Source organism: Heloderma suspectum, chromosome 1 (genome assembly GCF_057233095.1).
Source record: "Heloderma suspectum isolate Gila_16-S chromosome 1, 16-S_ref, whole genome shotgun sequence".
In the NCBI taxonomy this organism is placed as follows: Eukaryota; Metazoa; Chordata; class Lepidosauria; order Squamata; family Helodermatidae; genus Heloderma; species Heloderma suspectum.
This window is the reverse complement of record NC_139458.1, coordinates 438,733,994-438,752,127: the sequence shown is the minus strand read 5'-3', so window position 1 is coordinate 438,752,127 and position 18,134 is coordinate 438,733,994. Positions and strand designations below refer to the sequence as shown.

The 18,134-nt window shown below is 50.7% G+C and overlaps 1 protein-coding gene across 1 annotated transcript in view; it reads left to right on the top strand.

Annotated features, from left to right (window-relative positions):
• KCNK3 (potassium two pore domain channel subfamily K member 3) overlaps nt 1-17,925 on the top strand; it is a 94,150-nt gene extending 76,225 nt beyond the window's left edge. The window contains exon 2 of the mRNA XM_084832342.1: nt 16,573-17,925. Within this exon, the coding sequence (XP_084688468.1) occupies nt 16,573-17,477 (905 nt within the window). The 3' untranslated portion in view covers nt 17,478-17,925. The remainder of the gene's footprint in view (nt 1-16,572) is intronic.
• The last annotated feature ends 209 nt before the right edge of the window (nt 17,926-18,134 follow it).

Genomic DNA, 18,134 nt, shown 5'->3' with positions numbered 1-18,134 from the left:
GCAGGGGTGTTGTGAAAAGAAAATGGGATTACATCAAATTTCCTTATTTACTGATCAAAGGCACAAAGTCCTACAACTGCCAGCATTCCCTAGCCAGCCATACTGGCTGAGGAATGCTGGGAGTTGTAAGATTTGTTTTCTGTCCAAACATGCATAGGATTGTACCCTTAGTTAGTTAATTATACATTTTATTGTCTGCTGTTCAGCATAAAATAATCTCAAAGCGGTGTATGATACTATGGGAGTTCAGATTAGGGATGGATAAATCTGTAAATGTTAGTTTCTCTCAGTTTCTCAGTTTTCCACCTTTAAGTTCGGTTTGTCCCAAACGTTTGAGATGTTTTTGTAACAAAAAGCTCATACAAGAAATTGTTTACATGTTTCTATGCAGTTTTGCCTAACATGCACGTTTTGCAAGAAATTTTCCCCAATGGAATGCAGTTTTTAATGTTATTCTCACAAATATATGCTTCTTTGTGTCCCCTTTCCCCTAATATACACATTTTTGTATGCATTTTTTGATTGGAGAACTCCACTGCTGGCTGGGGATGATGGGACCAACACATCTGGAGGGCACCCAGTGGGGGATGTTCAATACAAAGCTTGTGTCATTCTGCACAAACCTGAGATTTCCTGCATGCAGTTCCACAGGTGCACGACCCCTGCGCTGAGATCCTTCCTCCCCAATATGAAGGACAACCTGATTTATGTGGTACTGGGAACTCTGGGGAAAAGAGGGGATGTGTATGATTTAAAAAGGTTATTCCTGACACAGCATCTGAGATGCCATGCTGGGGCTGTGATCCCCTCCCCTCTTCTGAAAACAGAGTGCAAGAACACGGCTTCATTCTTTCTTTTGATTTCTGTAGCACCATCCAGCGGGCATGGGGGCTTTCAGAGAAAAGAGGCCTGGTCTTGCTAGCATTCATTGAATGTGACTTTCCTAACATTTAGCGTCTGCAATGTGCTGATGCTGTGTGCAGTGTGTCAGTTGTACACAAGATGCAGTGAGGGCCACCAACCTGGATGGCTTTAAAAGGGGATGAGACAAATTCCTGGAGAAGGAGATGGCTATCGGTGCCTACTACTCATGATGGCTGTGTCTGGTATTCTAGGCGGGATGTCTTTGTATACCCGCCACTGGGGAACATGAGTGGGAGGATGCTATTGTGTTCCTGTCCCTCTGGGGGCAGCTGGTTGGCCACTGTGGGAACAGAACGCTGGACTAGCAAGGCCTTTGGTCTCATCCAGCACAGCTTTTCTGGTCTTAATTTCTAAAATTCCTTAAAAAAACTAAATCCACCTGTGGGGCTGGGGCTAGTTATGCTTGCTTGGGAATAAGGTGATGACACTCTGTACATGCTTAAAGGTACTCTTTTATTATTGCTTCTCAGTTCTCAATCTTCTGAGCTGCATCTCCCGGCAATGAAATCGGTTCCAGAGCTAAAAGTCCTTTGCTTGAAATTCTTGGGATGCTTTGCCTGAGCTGGAAGGAACAAATGTGGATGTTCATTTCAGGAACATGTAGGAGCGACGGTAGCTTTAGGTTGGAACTGTTGCAATGGTGTGTGTGTGGGGCGGGGGGCACTGCTGCTGAGTCAGTCAGACCGAGAAGATGAGCCAAGCTACTCATGATCCAGGCTCCTGTTCTTTTTATAGCCTCTCTTTCTCTGCCTGCACATTCTTGGCTGGGTGAGATGAGGCATCTCTGCTCGCTGCACTTGGGCAAACTGGATGGGACTCCCTGGGGGCAGGGGATCAATGAGGACAGGCAGGCTGCAGGCCTGGGGGGCACCTCAACCCTTCCCCTTCCTCTGCCATCCTGCCCACTTCTCCTGGATGGGGGGCTGTGGGGCTGGGGAGAGGTCTCCACATTTGCCCAGAGCCATGCTGGCCGATTATCCCTCCCCAAGGAGACACAATCAGGCGGGAGACCTCCTCCTCCTCCTCCTCCTCCCCCCCCACCCTAAACCACCTGCCTCTGTGCTGCCCCTGTGTGGTTCAAGAGAGGACAGCAAAAGAACTCGGCCTGGAGCCGCTGGGGGGCCGGGCCGAGCCTTATGCAAGCAGGGCTTCCTTTTTAGAAAAAGAGGGAGCTGCCTGGAAGCCAGGCCGCTTCTTCTTTGGACATGCCCAGAAACACTTTCCGTTGTACGCAGTTCAAAACTGCCCCTAGAAGAAAGTCACTGCTTGCATTGCTAGTGTGTTGCGGTTAAGGACGACGAGCCTGTTGTTCTTCGGTTGACTCTCCTGCTTAGTGGCTTCTCAGCTTCGGAGGGGAAATCAGAGCTTCGGTTCAGGGCTGTCCAGGCAATTGAAATTTGAGACCAGGACTTCTCCCTCAAGACCAATCCACACCCGTGCCAAGAAAAGTCCGTGATCTGCACAAATGATGTAGCTTGTGCAGATTTGTGTTGTTCGCATCGCTTCTCATGCAGTTTTGCTATTTTTGTTTGGCTAGTCATTAAGACGGTCCTGAGAGCCAAGGAGCCTCCTTGATGCTCTGACTTGGATTCCTGCATTGAGCAGGGGGCTGGACTCGATGGCCTTGTAGGCCCCTTCCAACCCTACTATTCTATCATTCTATGATTCTATGAGCCACAGAGGGTGCCGAATCCCACCTCCACTGAGCAGAAATCTCAGCCAGCCTCCCCTCTGGCTTCAGCACGGTGTCCTTGAAGTCTTAAGGCAGGGCTGGAGGATGTCTTTCAGCCCCCGCGGCGAACTCAGTTGTGGAGAAGCTCGGGGGGGGGGCACACTCCAGTGGTGGGCAGGGCTAAAGGCAAAAGGGGTGGAGCCAACCCCCCAATAGCCACATATTTTAGCGTGAAGATCTTCCTGCCAGCAACTAGGCCTTGTGAGGGGGATTTCAGCCTGTGCAAAAGCCAGGAAACAACCAAACGCTAGGCGGCTGGGGGGAAGTGGAGGGGGCCCGTGAGCCCGTGCTCTGACACTCCTGTCCCACGGGCTGGGAGTCTGCAGTTGTGGGTGTGTAAATGGAAGCTGAGTCTTGGAAAGCAGAATCTGCGTCCAGTGCCTGCCTGAGGCGCCTGTCCAGCACGCCCAGAGGATTCGCACAGCCAGCTTCCATTCTCATTGCTGCCTAACTGTACCGACCTTGAACTAAACCGTATAGCATGTTCGAGCACCTCTGTATTTTTTGTTAGGAGACTCCTCCGCAACAGCAGATGTGAGGTTTCGCTTTCCTCAATAATTGGATAATTGTTGTGGACCCCATGCATATTACTACTACTACTACTACTATTCTCAATAGCCTGAATTGTGAACCGTGATTCCCGTTCAGATCACAGCCATCTTTCAGAATGATATCCCAATGCACGTCACTATTACACATGAGATGCACAACTGGCACATCATCTTGCAAATCTTATTCGCAGAATTCCCGGACTTAGTGGAATTAGGAAGTCCAGCCACCTACCCGGCTTCTGTGATAGAGAGAAAATGCCCCTACCCCCGTCTCTTAATAAGAGGAGAGAGGGGGGAAATTGGCAGTATGTCTGGGACTTGAAAAGGGAAGTCCACAATTTAATGTATGCATTGATTTCTTATATTTTGTTATATTTATTATGTTTTCTACAAACACTTATGGAAGTCACTGCCTCAAGATATGAGACTGGTGGCTAGTTTAGATGGATTTAATTCTAACTGGAGACATTTGTGGAAGGGAGTTCCATGGACAGCTATTTGCCATGTTAAATAAATGGAACCTCCAGGTCCAAAGACAGTCTATCTGAATAGCAGATGCTGTGGGGCAGACTACAGGCCATTGTACCCCAGTTGTGAGCCTTCCGGGGGGATCTGGCTGGCTGTCATTGGAAGCAGAATTCCAGACTAGGGTAGGTTTTGGTCTGATCTAGCACAGCAATTCCTGTGGCCATGTGATCTACAGTGCTGTGCAACACGGGTGCGTTGCAGAAAGTCGAATGAAGAGCAGAACAGCTCCAGAGAAGAGCACACCAAGCCATGTGCTGCAGGCAGAGAAGACCACTCATGGCAGTCGGAACCCCTGTCCACATGGCAAAATGGTAGCAGTACCTCTGTCCACACGGCCACTCCACCACTCCCCCTTCCTGGGCATGACGACATCCCTCAGACCTGTTGCAGAGCCGTTAGATGCCATGAGATGCAAATAATCCTGGGCAAATATCAGGAATAAGCCCCTTTAGGGTAATTTGGCGTGTGGTTCATGCCACGCTGGATGGAGATTAATTGAAATCCAGCTGCAGGCACGAATCCTGCATTGGCAATGGGGCTTTCAGCCACTCCCTGCCATGTGCCCCAAACTGCCGGGGGGCTGTGCGTCTGTTCCCAGAGCTGAGGCTGAGCAGGCCGCAGCCTCTTTGGTGCTGGAACGGGAGGCAGGACCCCCAGGTCAGCTACTCAGAATGTAAGGAAGAAACACGAGCCATAGTGGTGATGCAGAACGCCACACAGCCGCGCTCTTCACCCACTTCTGCCAGGACCCGTTGGCTTCGTGCTGCAAGGCAGAGACCCCTGTTATCTCCGCAGATGCCTGTTCTCAAGCCATGCATGCCTCAGAGGGTTGGGGCATCTGTAGTGGAGAAGTGTCAGTTCTTCCTGCCCCTGCAGATCCCCCCCGCCCCCAAAATAGTGGCACACTAAGGTCATTTTAGACTCTGGACTTAATGGTCTTAGAGCGGTGGTGCGGGGGCGGGGGGGAGACTCTTGAGATGGATAGATAATGTGCATTGGTTTCTTTATCTCCAAATGTGGTAAGCCAGTCCTGCGGTGTAGGGTGGGGGTGGCGGGGAGGGTGGTGCTGCCTCCTTTTGCCGAGTGGGGCCTCGGACTGCACCACCCTCAGTCCTCCTTATCCCACATGGGAGGGAAGCGGAAGGGGGACAGTGTGTTCAGACATTTGGTCACATTGATCTGCACCTTGGACAGCTCCTTTAGAGTTCTGACTGGTTCTGACTGAAACCCGGAGCAGATGCGCTGCCCCACTGGCCTCAGAGCCACCAGCCTCCATTGCATCAACATCTGTTTTTTGCCTTCCCTTTCATGTTCTTGTCTTCCCCACCTGGCCAGTTTAGTTTGTAAGCTCCCAAGGACGGAGGCCTACCCATTTCCTCCCGATGTTACTCTGTAAAGCATTGTGTACGCTGATTTGGTATTATTGTTACCAGCGTCATCATTCTGTTCGGCTTACTCTATGTGTCGGGGCCAATGGCTTAAGCAATAGCCAGATGGCCCGTGGAGAGGAGCCGCAGCTTGGGGGCAAAGCACGTGCCCTGCCTGCAGAAGGCCCCCACCACAGCCCCTGACACCTCCACAAAAAAGGGACTCGGGGGACTGGGCTGAGAAAGTTCCAGTGCCTGGCCAAAGATTCCTGCCCAGCTCTGTGGGGCCGTGCGTCTCTTTGCCCCTACAATGCCCCAAAGGGAACGGCACAGGCGCCATTCCCACTGGGCATTGCCCAAGACTCGCTGCTGCTCCTCCAGCACGTGAAGCATTGGCTCAACGGGGAATTACTGGAATTGGGCCCCCACTCTCCAACCATGCGGCAAGTCTTTGCTTGCCCTTTTTGCAGCTTCCAAGTCCACCCCCCAGGGCCGGAAAGGAAAAAGGTGAATAATTCAGTCCAGCTCTAGAACGACCCTTCTCTGCTTGACACCCCAGAGAGGCCCTACCAGCCAGAGGAAAGGAGATGGGACCAGGTGGGACCAGAAAGGAAGCTTCATGTGTTTACTGGTAATGTTGCAGTGCAAGTAATTTTCCCCTTGACACATTCTGCACGGGGAAACAGCGCTATTTGTAAAAGGTCTGTGTGTGCGCGCGCGCATTTCTGTGTGTGCACGTGTCTCTCTCTGTGTGTTTAGTATTAACAAGAATAAATGAATGAGGATGGGTTGCTGTGATTTCGGGAGATAGCCGGTAGAGAAATGTCCTTCCAGGGCTGTTGAATTCAGATGAATCCAGTGTGTGGACCATCGAGTCTCTCTCTTGAGGTACTGTTGTGTTGTCCTCTATTACTCTGCAACCCGCAGGGAACTGCTTTTTCTATCAGCTCATCAGCTTGCTACCCTCTTGCTTTGCAGATGCTCCCACCACGCGCGCACGCGCACGCACACGCACACACTGCTCTCTCTCCCCACCCCTTCTCTGAGGTCATATTATCCTCTCAGGGTTTAAAACCATCTGTAATTATGCCTTCCAACTGCAGGGCAACTTTAAAGCTGATTTTACTGCCTGATTTTCACTTTCATCGCCGCTGAGCTCAGCCTACAAGCAAATTTCTAATCATCTGCCCAGGAAGCTGCCAGAGGGTCAGCAGAGACCGGTCGGATGGCCCTGGGGGCGCTTAGCAAGCTCCTTTGGAGGCCCTTAGTGGGAATTGGCGCTATTGGGTTTTTTGGGGACCAGCCAAGATGGCAGCCAAGAGGAGCCACATGACTAATTCTTGCTCGTTTGCATACATCTGCTCTGGGCAGCACTCATCATGAGACTTTTAAGCATCCCCTCTTGTTTGTCAGCCAGATTTCTGATATGAAGCTGGAACAAATTGCCTGACGCTGGGCAACTCTGTCAACTCAAAATGGCCAATACCCTGGCTTTACGTCACTGCCTAGAACTCCGCCCCTCCATGTACCAGTCATGCCACACATTGGTTCCCTGCATCATGACAGGGAATGTCATCCACCCTGTTCCTTGGCGGTGGTGCTGTTGGGACGCTGCCAAGTTGGTGTGCGTTGCATGCAGGATTCTTAAGTGATTTGATGAGGGCAGTGCCACCTTGTCCAAGAGTTTGCCCCAAATATGTCTGCCCCACTTGGAGCACCAGGACTTTAACCTCACCTCATGATCAGGCCAACCCTCTGCTGATCTTCTTACTCATGTATAGTAAAGCCAGAATGCAGTCTTATGCCCCTTACCAAAACACATAATTCTAGGCACAAAATCTGGCCCCAGAAAAGCAGGTCTTGTCTTGCAGTGCCAATGCTGGGCGAGGTGGAAATAGGCAAGCAAATTCTCCCCGACTGAACGTGAATGGATGTCATTCTGCTGGCATTTGTCAGGATGCTTTAAGAATAAGATACCCTTTCTAAGGATGTTGCAAGGGTCAAACCTTGTAGAATCGTGCCGGGCAGTTGATTGGAGTGGACTGGGGTTGGATACAGTGGTCCAAAAAACCCAGGAGAACGGCCGGGTCCTTCTATGATTCTAAGAAAGACCATAGCTCAGTTGCACAGCAGACCCTGAAGAGCTGCTGTTGCCTGCCAGAGTGGAAATATTGTGCTGGATAGACATATAGTCTGAGTTGGGATAATGCAGCTTCCTATGTTCCTAAGGGTGCAATCCTAGGCATGTAGACAGAAAAAATGTCCTGCAACTCCCAGCAATGCAGACTTTTCTTCTGTCTAAACCTACATAGGAATTCTCCTTAAGAGCTTAGATTTGCACACATTGACTATTTTAGCATGATTAACATGCTGAGTTAATGAACCTTCTTTGTGAATATGATTAATTATTTAGTATTAATATTTATATACCACCTTATTTGCTTTTAAAGCCATTGCGGTGGTACACAGCAATTGAAAACAATAAAATCTTAAAACAATAAAAATGTGGATGTTAAAAACAGCAAAACATTAGGACATTCACAAAGCTACATAACATAAAAGGCAAAAGTGAAAAGATGTGTCTTCACACCCTTGCTGAAGGCCAAGAGTGTGCGGGGGCAAGTGTAGTTCTTGAGGGACCATATTGCACAGAGTGGGAGTGGCACAGGAGAAAGCCCTCTCATGCATGCCCAAGAAAGGGGCCTCTGCTGGTCGTGGTTCTCAGGGGGCCTCTCCTGCAGATCTTTGTGCCTGCACAGGTTTGTAGCGAGACAGGGGGTCCCTAAGAACGCCAGGTCATAAGCTGTTTACGCCTTTAAGGGTTCAAATCAACACTTTCAACGTAGGTCTTTCAAAACAAGTGTCAAGAACTTGAAGGTATACTTGAACTCTCTGATAGAGTAACACCGCAGGAAGGAAGGAAGATGTCATTTTTTTCTAGCCTTGAAATAAGGCAGTATTATGGGTCTTCCTTTTATGGGGTGAGGGGTTGCCACAGCATATCTTCAGGATTGTGATTTGACTGAAGTATAATAACAGGCTTAGGTCTGTTGGCCTTATCTTCAAGCGGAGCTCAGAACACTGTCAGGCTGTCAGTGTCCTTTTTGGGCAACATATCTTTGGATATGAAGGTGGGGAATAGGATTGCACACCCTGTCTCATCTGCTGACCTCCATGTGTTCATCGAAAGCTCTGAGCAGGTCGTGTATACGAGGGGAAGGCCACCTTTTTGGGCTGTACGCACATTTGGCAATTTGAGAAACTGTCCTGGGCACCACCACAAAATGGCTGCCAGTGCCATGGGAGGCCTGGCAAAGGAAGAGTTGTTGTTGTTTATTTGTTCAGTCGCTTCTGATTCTTCGTGACTTCATGGACCAGCCCACGCCAGAGCTTCCTGTCGGCCGTCGCCACCCCCAGCTCCCCCAAGGTCGAGTCCGTCACCTCCAGAATATCATCCATCCACCTTGCCCTTGGTCGGCCCCTCTTCCTTTTGCCTTCCACTTTCCCTAGCATCATCAGCAAGGAAGAGTAACCCACCCCAAAGACTGAGTACAAGGCAGAGACAGGATCTAAGCCGACGCACTAAACAACACCTTTCAACCCACATTTTTCAGTACCAACAGAACTGTATTTCAAAATGATCCCAGCTGCTGGTAAGAAAGCGCGTTGCTTTTTTTAAGTGGGAGGGGCAGGGCAACTTGGCGGGCATCAAGGAATGTGTCTAGGGGCACAGTGGTACCCATGGGCACCACGTTGCTTACCTTTGCCACATGGATGAAAGTGTGGGGATTGAGGGAAGGGTCTCTGGCCACAATCCCATTCCCCTGTTCCATAGCCACAGATATGACACCTGATCAGGGCTGAGCAGATTCCCAACCCAGGGCTTTGCACATCAGGTGTGCAGAGAGCTGGATTCCATTTCAGAGAAGCTCTTGGGGGCCGCATTCCAGTGGTGGATGGTGCCGAAGGCAAAGGGGGCAGGGCCACCCCCCCCCCCCTGCCAACACCAGCCTGTTTGAGCTTGAGGCTTTTCCTGCCAGTAACAAAGCCACCAGAAAGGTATCTCAGCCTTTTAGAATGCGGGGTGGTGGTGATGGTGGAGATGTCACAAATGCTAGGAAACCACCAAATGGTTGGGCAGTAGGGAGGGAAAGCAGGGGCCACTTGGTGATGTGGGTAAGGCAGTGGAGGCTGGTGGCTCTGGCATCAGTGGGGCGGTGAATCCGCTCCAAGTCTCAGTCAGAACCAGTCAGAACAGCTCCACACCTTGGGTGGCTCCTTTAGAGTTCTGACTGGCTCTGACTGAAACCCAGAGCAGATTCACCGCCCCACTGACATTGGAGCCACCTGCCTCCACTGGGGGAAGGGCAACCTCAGAAGGCCAGACTGGGATCTCAGGAGCCTGGATTTGTCCCCTGGGCCTGAGCTCCAGCCCCGTGCTTTATGCAAGTATATCAAGATTCTCTGCCAAGAAAACCTGGATTCTGCCTCCTTTATCAATCATTTCTTGACATTACATGCTCTGGCTTATTTTGCATACAGAGGGGGATCAAGAAACCCCCTTGGCTCCGGTTGTCCTGGACATGATCAGCCAGTCTTTAAGAAATGGGCACAGTACGGATTCTCTCTTTCCTCCCTCCAGCCTCGCACACACCATGCCGGGGGGAGCTGTGTGAGCACTTGCCCTGGAGTGAGGGGCAGAGGTGGGACTGAGGAGGGGCCGTTTCCTGCTCCGGGAAGACTCCTTCTTCGTTGTGGCCTTCTGCCCTCGGCCCCCGCTTTGCTCCCAGGTCCCTACCCTCCACGGTGGAGGGGTGGTGGTTCTACAAGGAGATGGGAAATGTGAATCATGACTCCAGTTTTTAATACCCACTGATTGATTACATAAATAGGCACCAACTTCCATGATTTCACAGACTCCATTCTGTAAAAAAGAAAAAGGAAAGAAGATTTGAATTAATTATAATTTGATGTTTGATGAAGCTGCCTTAAGTAACTCTGGGTCTGGCTTTGGAAGGCAGAGAAGTCACCACAAGACATAACAAAATTTAATTTGCACTGAGGCTCTGCTTTTCACTGCTTTTCACTGCATTGACACGAAGATTAATTTGTTCTTTTGTTGAAATATTGCTCTGAAAAGTCATGCTCCATATAGTCGGCCATGACTAACAGGCACTGATGTTACATACTGCACAACCTTGTAAAAATTGTGTGCAGAATCAGTGCCACATTTTTCAAGCAGAAGCATCTTCCATTTATCTTCCTGTAATTTGTTTTAGTTAGGGCCATCAGGAGAGATCACAGGGTTTTCTCTTCTGTTCTTTCACAGGAACAAACTCTGAATGCAGCAGCTTCCCCGAATTACTTTTGTTCCACTTTCATCACTGCTAAGTGGTGCTAGGTGATTGAAGGTGCTATCCTATGCATGTCCTCTCAGAAGAAAGCCCCGTTCAGTTCAGTTGAACCTACCTAGCTCTCTCTGAAGTCAGGGGAGGGGCCATAACTCACTGGTGGAGCACCTGCTTTGCGTGCAGAAGATCCCAGGTTCAAGTCCCATCATCCCCAGGTAGGGCCAGGAAAGGATCTTGCCGGAAAGCTGGGGGAGCCATTGCTGCCAGTCAGTGTAGAGTACCCCAGTGGCCTGCAGACAGACCGGCTGGCTGGGGGATTCTGGGAGTTGTGGGCCAAAAGAACTGGAGGGCAGCAGGTTGGGGAAAGCTGGTATAGACAAAACTTGAATGGAAGGACCTAAACGATCTGACGTTGTGTACAGCAGCTTCCTGTGTTCCAGTTCAAATCATGTCTTTATTCAGAACCACGAGGACTGGGATCTTACTTCATTTTTAGGGGAAGGGCCATAGTTTGGTGGCAGAGCACAAGCTTTGCATGAAGAAGGTTCTCCAGGCTCAGTCCTCAGCATCTCCAGGCAGGGAACTCCCTTGTCAGAATCCCTGGAGAGTCACTGCTGCCACTCAGTGTAGACAATACTGGGCGCGATGGACTAATGGTCAACTTGGAATAAGGCAGCTTCTTAGGTCTCCTATTTGGTTACCTCTGAGTGCAAGAACCTCCAAGGGCAGAGACAGCATATCTGTGGATAATGGCAGCTGGACTATCCAGCAAGGCTTCTTCACCAGCAGCTGGCCTTGGGGGAGAGACAGGTGTGGCTAGGGAAGGGAGTGGATGTGGTCGGGGCAATGTCGCCCCCCCCCCCCGTTGTTGCCAAAGCCTTAGGCAGACAGGGTCCCTCTCTCCCCCTGGGAGCCCAGAGTGAGGCTCCCGAGCAGCACAGTCTGAGTCCTGCGTGAAGCAAGTGATCTCGGAGGTGCAGGGGCGGGGAAGAAATAGGGGAAATGCTCCCCTAACCCATGTCCCTTCCCCACCTGTTCTCAGACCTTGTGCGTCTGGATCAATGGTGCTCTGGGTGCTGGACATAGAGCTTCACTTTTTGAACTGTCCAGGCAGAAATGGACAGATGGGAAACCAAGCTTCACAGGGCGCAGGCATCCCAGTGCCTGGCCCCTGGGAATCCTGATCCGTTTTTCCTCCAAGACGACTACGGTGGTCACTTCACGCAGGACGGCCTTCTGTTTTGCAGAACTGGCAGAGGACAGTTCTCTGGAGATGCCCCCTGTTGGACGGGCTGGGCGGTCCGAGTCTGGTTGGAACTCCCAGAACCCCACTGGGGAGAGCGGAGCAGGGCCCTTGAAGGGGCCCACCCAGAGTCAGCGCCCAGGCAGCAGCCTGAGCAGGCACACAGCTCACCCCGTCAGGCTTCTCCACAACGGCGAGGTGCGTTGTGTTTCTGTTTAGATGATGATGATGATGATTTCCAAATTTGCCTCTCTACATATAATTTGCATATGCGAGCGTCATGCCGGTGGATGCCCTCTTTTGTCCTTGTTTTTGATGATGCAGTTCGTCTTTCAAGGCAGGACGTTAGTGGCCCCCTAATCTAGCCTCACTAGGGGTGACTCAGAAAGGGCCGGCTCCCTCGAGTCCCGTGCCCAAAGTGCCGCCTCCAGGCTCCGGAGGGCCCTTGCCCAGGCACCCTCCCGGGCATGGGCCAGCCTCCTCGCTGCCATTGCCGCCAGCTGCGCTTACTCCTCCTCCTCGCCACCACCGCCGTCTGGGCCAGGGCGAGAGGCGGCAGGGGAACAAGCAGGTTGCTGGGGTGAGGAGCAGGAGCGGGCCCAGGGGGGTCTTATCAGTGTGCCCCTGCTGGGGGGTGGGCCCCCAGCAGGTGCCCAACCATGCCTACCCTCAATACCAGCCCTGGACAAAAGGCTCGGAAATGTGTGTGTCCTCAATTAAGGAAAACAGTATTTTGTACCAGATGCCATCTTGTATGGTGCTGTCCCAGAAGCACACAACGTATAGAGTCCTGAACAGATCTCTGGTAGAGGGCAGAGGGCATTGTAGGCTGAAGTGTGACGCAAACTTGCCTGGAATGGAGGCTCAAGCCCTTTCTTCCATGTATACATGTGTTAGAATGGGGTCTACGTTTCAAGCAGGAGCCTGAGGAACCAACAATCCGAAAGCATATTTACTGCACAAAGGTTGCCAGTTGGGGATGATGGCTAGAGATAGGCTAGGTGCAGATGTGGTGGGTCAGGATCAGGGCCAAGGTGGACTTTGCAGTCATGGGGCGGTGGTGGCAGGAGCCTGGCAGAATCTGGTTGATCATGGGTGGGATGAGAAAAAAGGAAGTGTCTTAGGTGTGCAAAAGAGGCAACTTATTCAGGTCAGCACATTTTCTGTATGCTCTGGACTCATTAAATAGTATATTTTGTGTCCACCCTAAGAGGTCCTCTCTTCTCTTGTTCCTGTGTTGATGATGCCTTTGCTTCTTTGATCCTGGGCAAAGCCAGGAACGGTCTCAAGTTTTATTGGTATTTTCAACTGACGAACAGAACACAGTTCTATTGGTTGGTCCAGGAAAATACTGGTTGGTTGACAACCCTACCATGAACTCAGTGAGAGTTGATAGCAAGGGTTATCCAGCAAAAACAATGCAATGGGGCTCCAAAGTAGCGATGGGTGAGAATTTAATTTCAGTTTGGTTTTGAATTAGCTAAAATTCGCAAAGTTCTCCATATTCTAGAGAAAAAGATCTTGAAGTTTTAAAAAAGTGAATGTGGGAGAAACTGAAACTGACAGATTTGTAGGGATGTACGAAAGTCACTTACCTTTTCGCAGGGGTGATTCGCGGTGGGGGGGAGGCGCTTCGCTTCTTCCCCCAAAGTTCAGGCGAGGGGGGGGGAGGTGTCCCGCCTCGCCCGGCCAAAATTCAGGCCGAGGGGGGAGGCACCCCGTCTCCCCAGCCACGAAAGAAAAAGTAAAACAAAAACAAAAACCCCGTGACAGGCTATGTAACGATTAACGTAGCCTATCACAGCTAGATTTCCAAAGTCAGCCGTGATAGGCTACATGACGATTTACGTAGCCTATCATGGCTGACTTTGGAAATCTAGCCGTGATAGGCTACGTAAATCGTCACGTAGCCTATCACGGGTGTTGTTGTTGTTGTTGTTGTTTTACTTTTTTATTTTGTAATGGCAGCGGCAGCAGCCTGTCGGGAGACCGGCCGCCGCCCCCGCCCCCACCGAACTGCCGCCAAACTGCCGCCGGGACCCGCCGCCGAGAGGGACATTCGCTGAAGGTAAGTCCCATCCAGGGGGGGTGGGGGGCCGGCAGAGAATTTCCCCAACACTTTCGGGGGGCCGAATGCCTCGGCGCTCGGCCTCCCGAAGATTCGGGGAGAAATTCTCTGCCATCCCTACAGATTTGTCCCTCCAGGTGCAGGGCTGTGAGCGCTGTGCTCTTGAAAGCCTGGGTTGGAGCCCCCGCCTATTCAACCACGTTGCCGCTGCGTGAGGGTTGGCTGCCACGTCTTTGTTCCGACAGGCCGCTCGTTTCTAACAGCAACACGGCAGGCAGGCATTCCACGGCCCTCTCCGTGGGAATAGCAGAATCTATTGGATTGGGCTTGTGCAGATGGGTGCGAATTTAGTTTCAGTTTACTTTTTATAAGAATTTACAACATTCGCAAAGTTCTTCACATTCAGGAGACAAAGAATTTGAGATTTTTAAAAACACATCGCAGGAGAAAGCGAAACAGACAGTTTCTCCCATCCCTACTCCAAAGGGATGAAGGGTTGTTGTTGCTGTTGTTTTTTTCTGGATCATTGCTTTGCTTGTCATGGCCCAGGTGTCTCATATGAATTTCTTATTATCTGGGATCTGCTGGCTGGATCTCCTGTTCCAGGTGCCTTTGGTCTCTGGATCAAGCCAAAGGTCTCCACGAATCCAGGCATTATCTACAGCGGCACCCTCACTGCAGAACACCCTGCCAAAGGATTGATCACTCTTAGTCTAATGTTTACATAGATATGTATACTGCTTGGTACATATTCAAGATGGAAATAATGGAAATGTTTTTTCTACTGTCTTAAGTTTGTGACTGTCAGTTTCATTGGATAAAGATGCTAACGATCTTTTTGCATTCTGAGACAGAATGAAGATTTTCTCTCTTTGATCTTATGCAAGTAAACAGACTTCTGCAAAGAACAGGTAACTGACCTAGAAAAGGGCTGGATGCTCTTATTGGTCAAAGGAATGGGAGTAAGTTAAAATAAGATCACTGCGAGAACTCTTTCATCCTGTGGGTGGTTGTATTTGACTTGGATTTGAAAGTGCTGGGTTCAAATCCCTCCTCTACTGTGGCCTCATGGTGTGGCCCTGGACAAGATCTTTCTCAGACTCGGTTCTCCATCTGCAAAATGGAAACAAGAGCAAACTGCTTCTCAGGGTTGTTGAGAGGTTGATTAGAATTAACTCTGAAAAGCAGTTAATACCTTTTAAATGTTATGATGGCAGGTTTGGGACCAAGCTACCTTTAAGGACTGTCTCCTCCCATGTATATCCCTGCATGTTTGAAAATCTTCTGAGCACTATACTGTGTGTCTAGGGATATTTTTGGCTTCCCATGCAAGATATTTGCCAATTGTGAAGAACCATAACTGCATTTGTTAGTTCTTATATTCAACTAGACCCAGAGGGCTCTACTAAAAATGTCACCAAAGTTCAGAAGGGGAGTAGGGTACACAATGGTGAACTCAAGGGTTTCTTCCTGAGCCCCAAAGCTCATTAAGAGCCAAGCCCACAAAACCACTAAAGCTGAAGCTAGGCTCATAATGAGCCCACACCAGTCAACCCCTCCCAATAGCCCTCTCGTTCCCAAACTTACCATTGACAGTAGGGGACAACTGATGGTGGGGAGAGCTGGCTGGCTTGTAGGGCTTAAGATCTGGCTTCTAAGCATGCCCGGGAGGGTCCATTGCTGATGGGATGTATAGGGATTGTATAGGGATCGTATAGGGAATTTCAGCAAATGTAGCTTGCATGATAATATTTAGATGTAACCAGTTTATAAATATTCTGGAATACTACTACTACTACTACTACTACTTCCATCTTCTGCACAACTATTACAGGTACAGGAGCCCAGTTGCCTTTTGACTCTGATCTAGAATTGTAATTGTTCTGACTGAGCTGACTGAGAACATCAATATCTTCTTTTTGAGTATAAGGGTGCTTCTAATTTGAAGCTCGAATAAAAGCTGTACTCTGGATAGCTATAGTCTGGGATAGAAGTTTCCTGGAAAATCTGACCCTTACCTTCTTTGGCCAAAAGTAGGTAAAGGCTCTTTGGCTTTCAAGTCTCACATGGATGTCCCAGCCACCAAATCAACCATGCTCTGATAAGAAGAAAAACCCTACTGGAAGAAAGTTAAGTTGGGTACAGATACAGGGAAAAGGAGACCATACCTGTAGCACAGCCACACCACATTCATCCACCCAGATGTTCTCCCCTTTCAGCTTCTCCAGCTGTTCTCTCCAGGTGACTCAATGTTACCTTCTCTCTTCCCACCCCAATTATCCCTACAGTGCCCAGTTTCATCCTCATTTCCCTGCATGGTTGGTCCTACCATGAACCCATCTGGGTCCCCCGAGATTTCCTCCCTACTCAGTCCTTTGCCACCATCCATGTGTATGTATCTCCTCACCTTGCTTGAGGTGGAGGCAGCTCCAGCCTGCAAATGTGGTGTTGTGGCTCTGTATGTGCCCAGGCTGTGTGGAGTGGGGTTTATGGGTGGCATCGTGGTGAGGGAGTGTTGTAGCTTCTCCCGGCTCTTGTACCAGAAGCAGGAGCACATGGACCAGAAGAGGAGGACCCTGGCACAGATTGCCACACCACTGAGTTTGCAGGCCAGAGCGGCACCACCCCAGCCAGCTGTGACCCTTCTTTCCAGCCACCATTTTGAATGAGGAGGAAGTGGCACCCACCACCCATCAAGCCAAGATGAGGAGGGGAGGCTCTTCCTCTTTCCTCCCTGTGCAAATGGTGTCCATAATCTATGCAGGGCTATTGACCAGGTTGCCTGTGCTTTGTGTCTTTGTTCCACAGGGTATGGACATGCCGCCCCTAGTACCGATGGCGGGAAAGTCTTCTGTATGTTCTATGCCCTGCTGGGGATCCCACTTACCCTGGTCATGTTCCAGAGCCTGGGCGAGAGGATCAACACCTTTGTGAGGTACCTCCTCCACCGCATCAAAAAGTGCCTTGGCATGAGACGGCCAGAAGTGTCGATGGCCAACATGGTCACCATCGGGTTCTTCTCCTGCATCAGCACCCTCTGCATCGGGGCGGCAGCATTCTCCTCCTATGAGAACTGGACCTTCTTCCAGGCCTACTACTACTGCTTCATAACCCTCACCACCATCGGCTTTGGGGACTACGTGGCCCTCCAGAAGGAGCAGGCCCTCCAGAACAAGCCCCAGTACGTGGCCTTCAGCTTCATCTACATCTTAACTGGGCTGACCGTCATCGGGGCCTTCCTCAACCTGGTGGTGCTACGGTTCATGACCATGAATGCCGAGGACGAGAAGCGGGACGCGGAACACCGGGCGTTGCTCACCCGCAACGGGCAGGCCAGCAGCATACACACCACAGACACCACCGCTTCGACTGCTGCTGCGCTTGGGGGCATGGGGGGCGGGGGGAGTGCCGGCGGCAGAGGGGGGCTCCGAAATGTCTACGCTGAGGTCCTCCACTTCCAGTCCATGTGCTCCTGCCTCTGGTACAAGAGCCGGGAGAAGCTGCAGTACTCTATCCCTATGATCATCCCCAGAGACCTTTCCACCTCGGACACCTGCATGGAACAGAGCCATTCCTCCCCTGGGCACTACCCGGAGACTCCGTCCAACAGGTGCTTCTGCAATGCCCAGCGTTCCGCCATCAGCTCCGTCTCCACGGGACTCCACAGCCTCTCCGCCTTCCAAGGACTTATGAAGCGCCGCAGCTCTGTGTAAAGAGTAGGAGCCCTTTTTTAAACAAACAAACAAAAACACTATTCTTAACTACAGAGAACGGGAGGAAGTGAGTGGAGTGGCACCAAAAACCCAGGTGGAAAGCAGTGGCAACCACCAGACTTAGAATTTATACAGATAATATACCTATAAAGAGAAAGGGAGGGGGAGCATGCCTCTCAGGTGTGTGCAATGGAAATCAGCATGTAGGCAGATGCATCAAGCACTGGGTTGGCCATCTGGGGAAACTGAGCCACGCAAGCCTCTACAGCGGGAGCGATGAGTGGGTTCAGCTTTGTTCCTATGTGGATCGGGGGGGGGGGGGAAGTGGAGATGACCCCTCCAGGGAGGGTCGGAATTGTGTAGCCTCTCCTCCACAGGAGGGGAGTCTCATGCTCAGACGCTCATTTGGGCTGGTTAAAGTTCTAAACTTTTGTTTTGCAGCAGCTCCACAAAATGTGAAACTTGAAGTTTTTGCCCCCTTGCAGGAGTGTTGTATGGGGGGGGGGTGAGTGGAGGTGGCTGTTACAGCTGAGCATGTGCATCTTGATTTATACCTCTGTGGACTGGTGGAAGGATGTTGCAATTATTCCCACCCAGTCCAATAATGTGTGTGTGCGGGGAGGGGGAATGAAGGCCAGCACCGCCCCGCTCCATTCA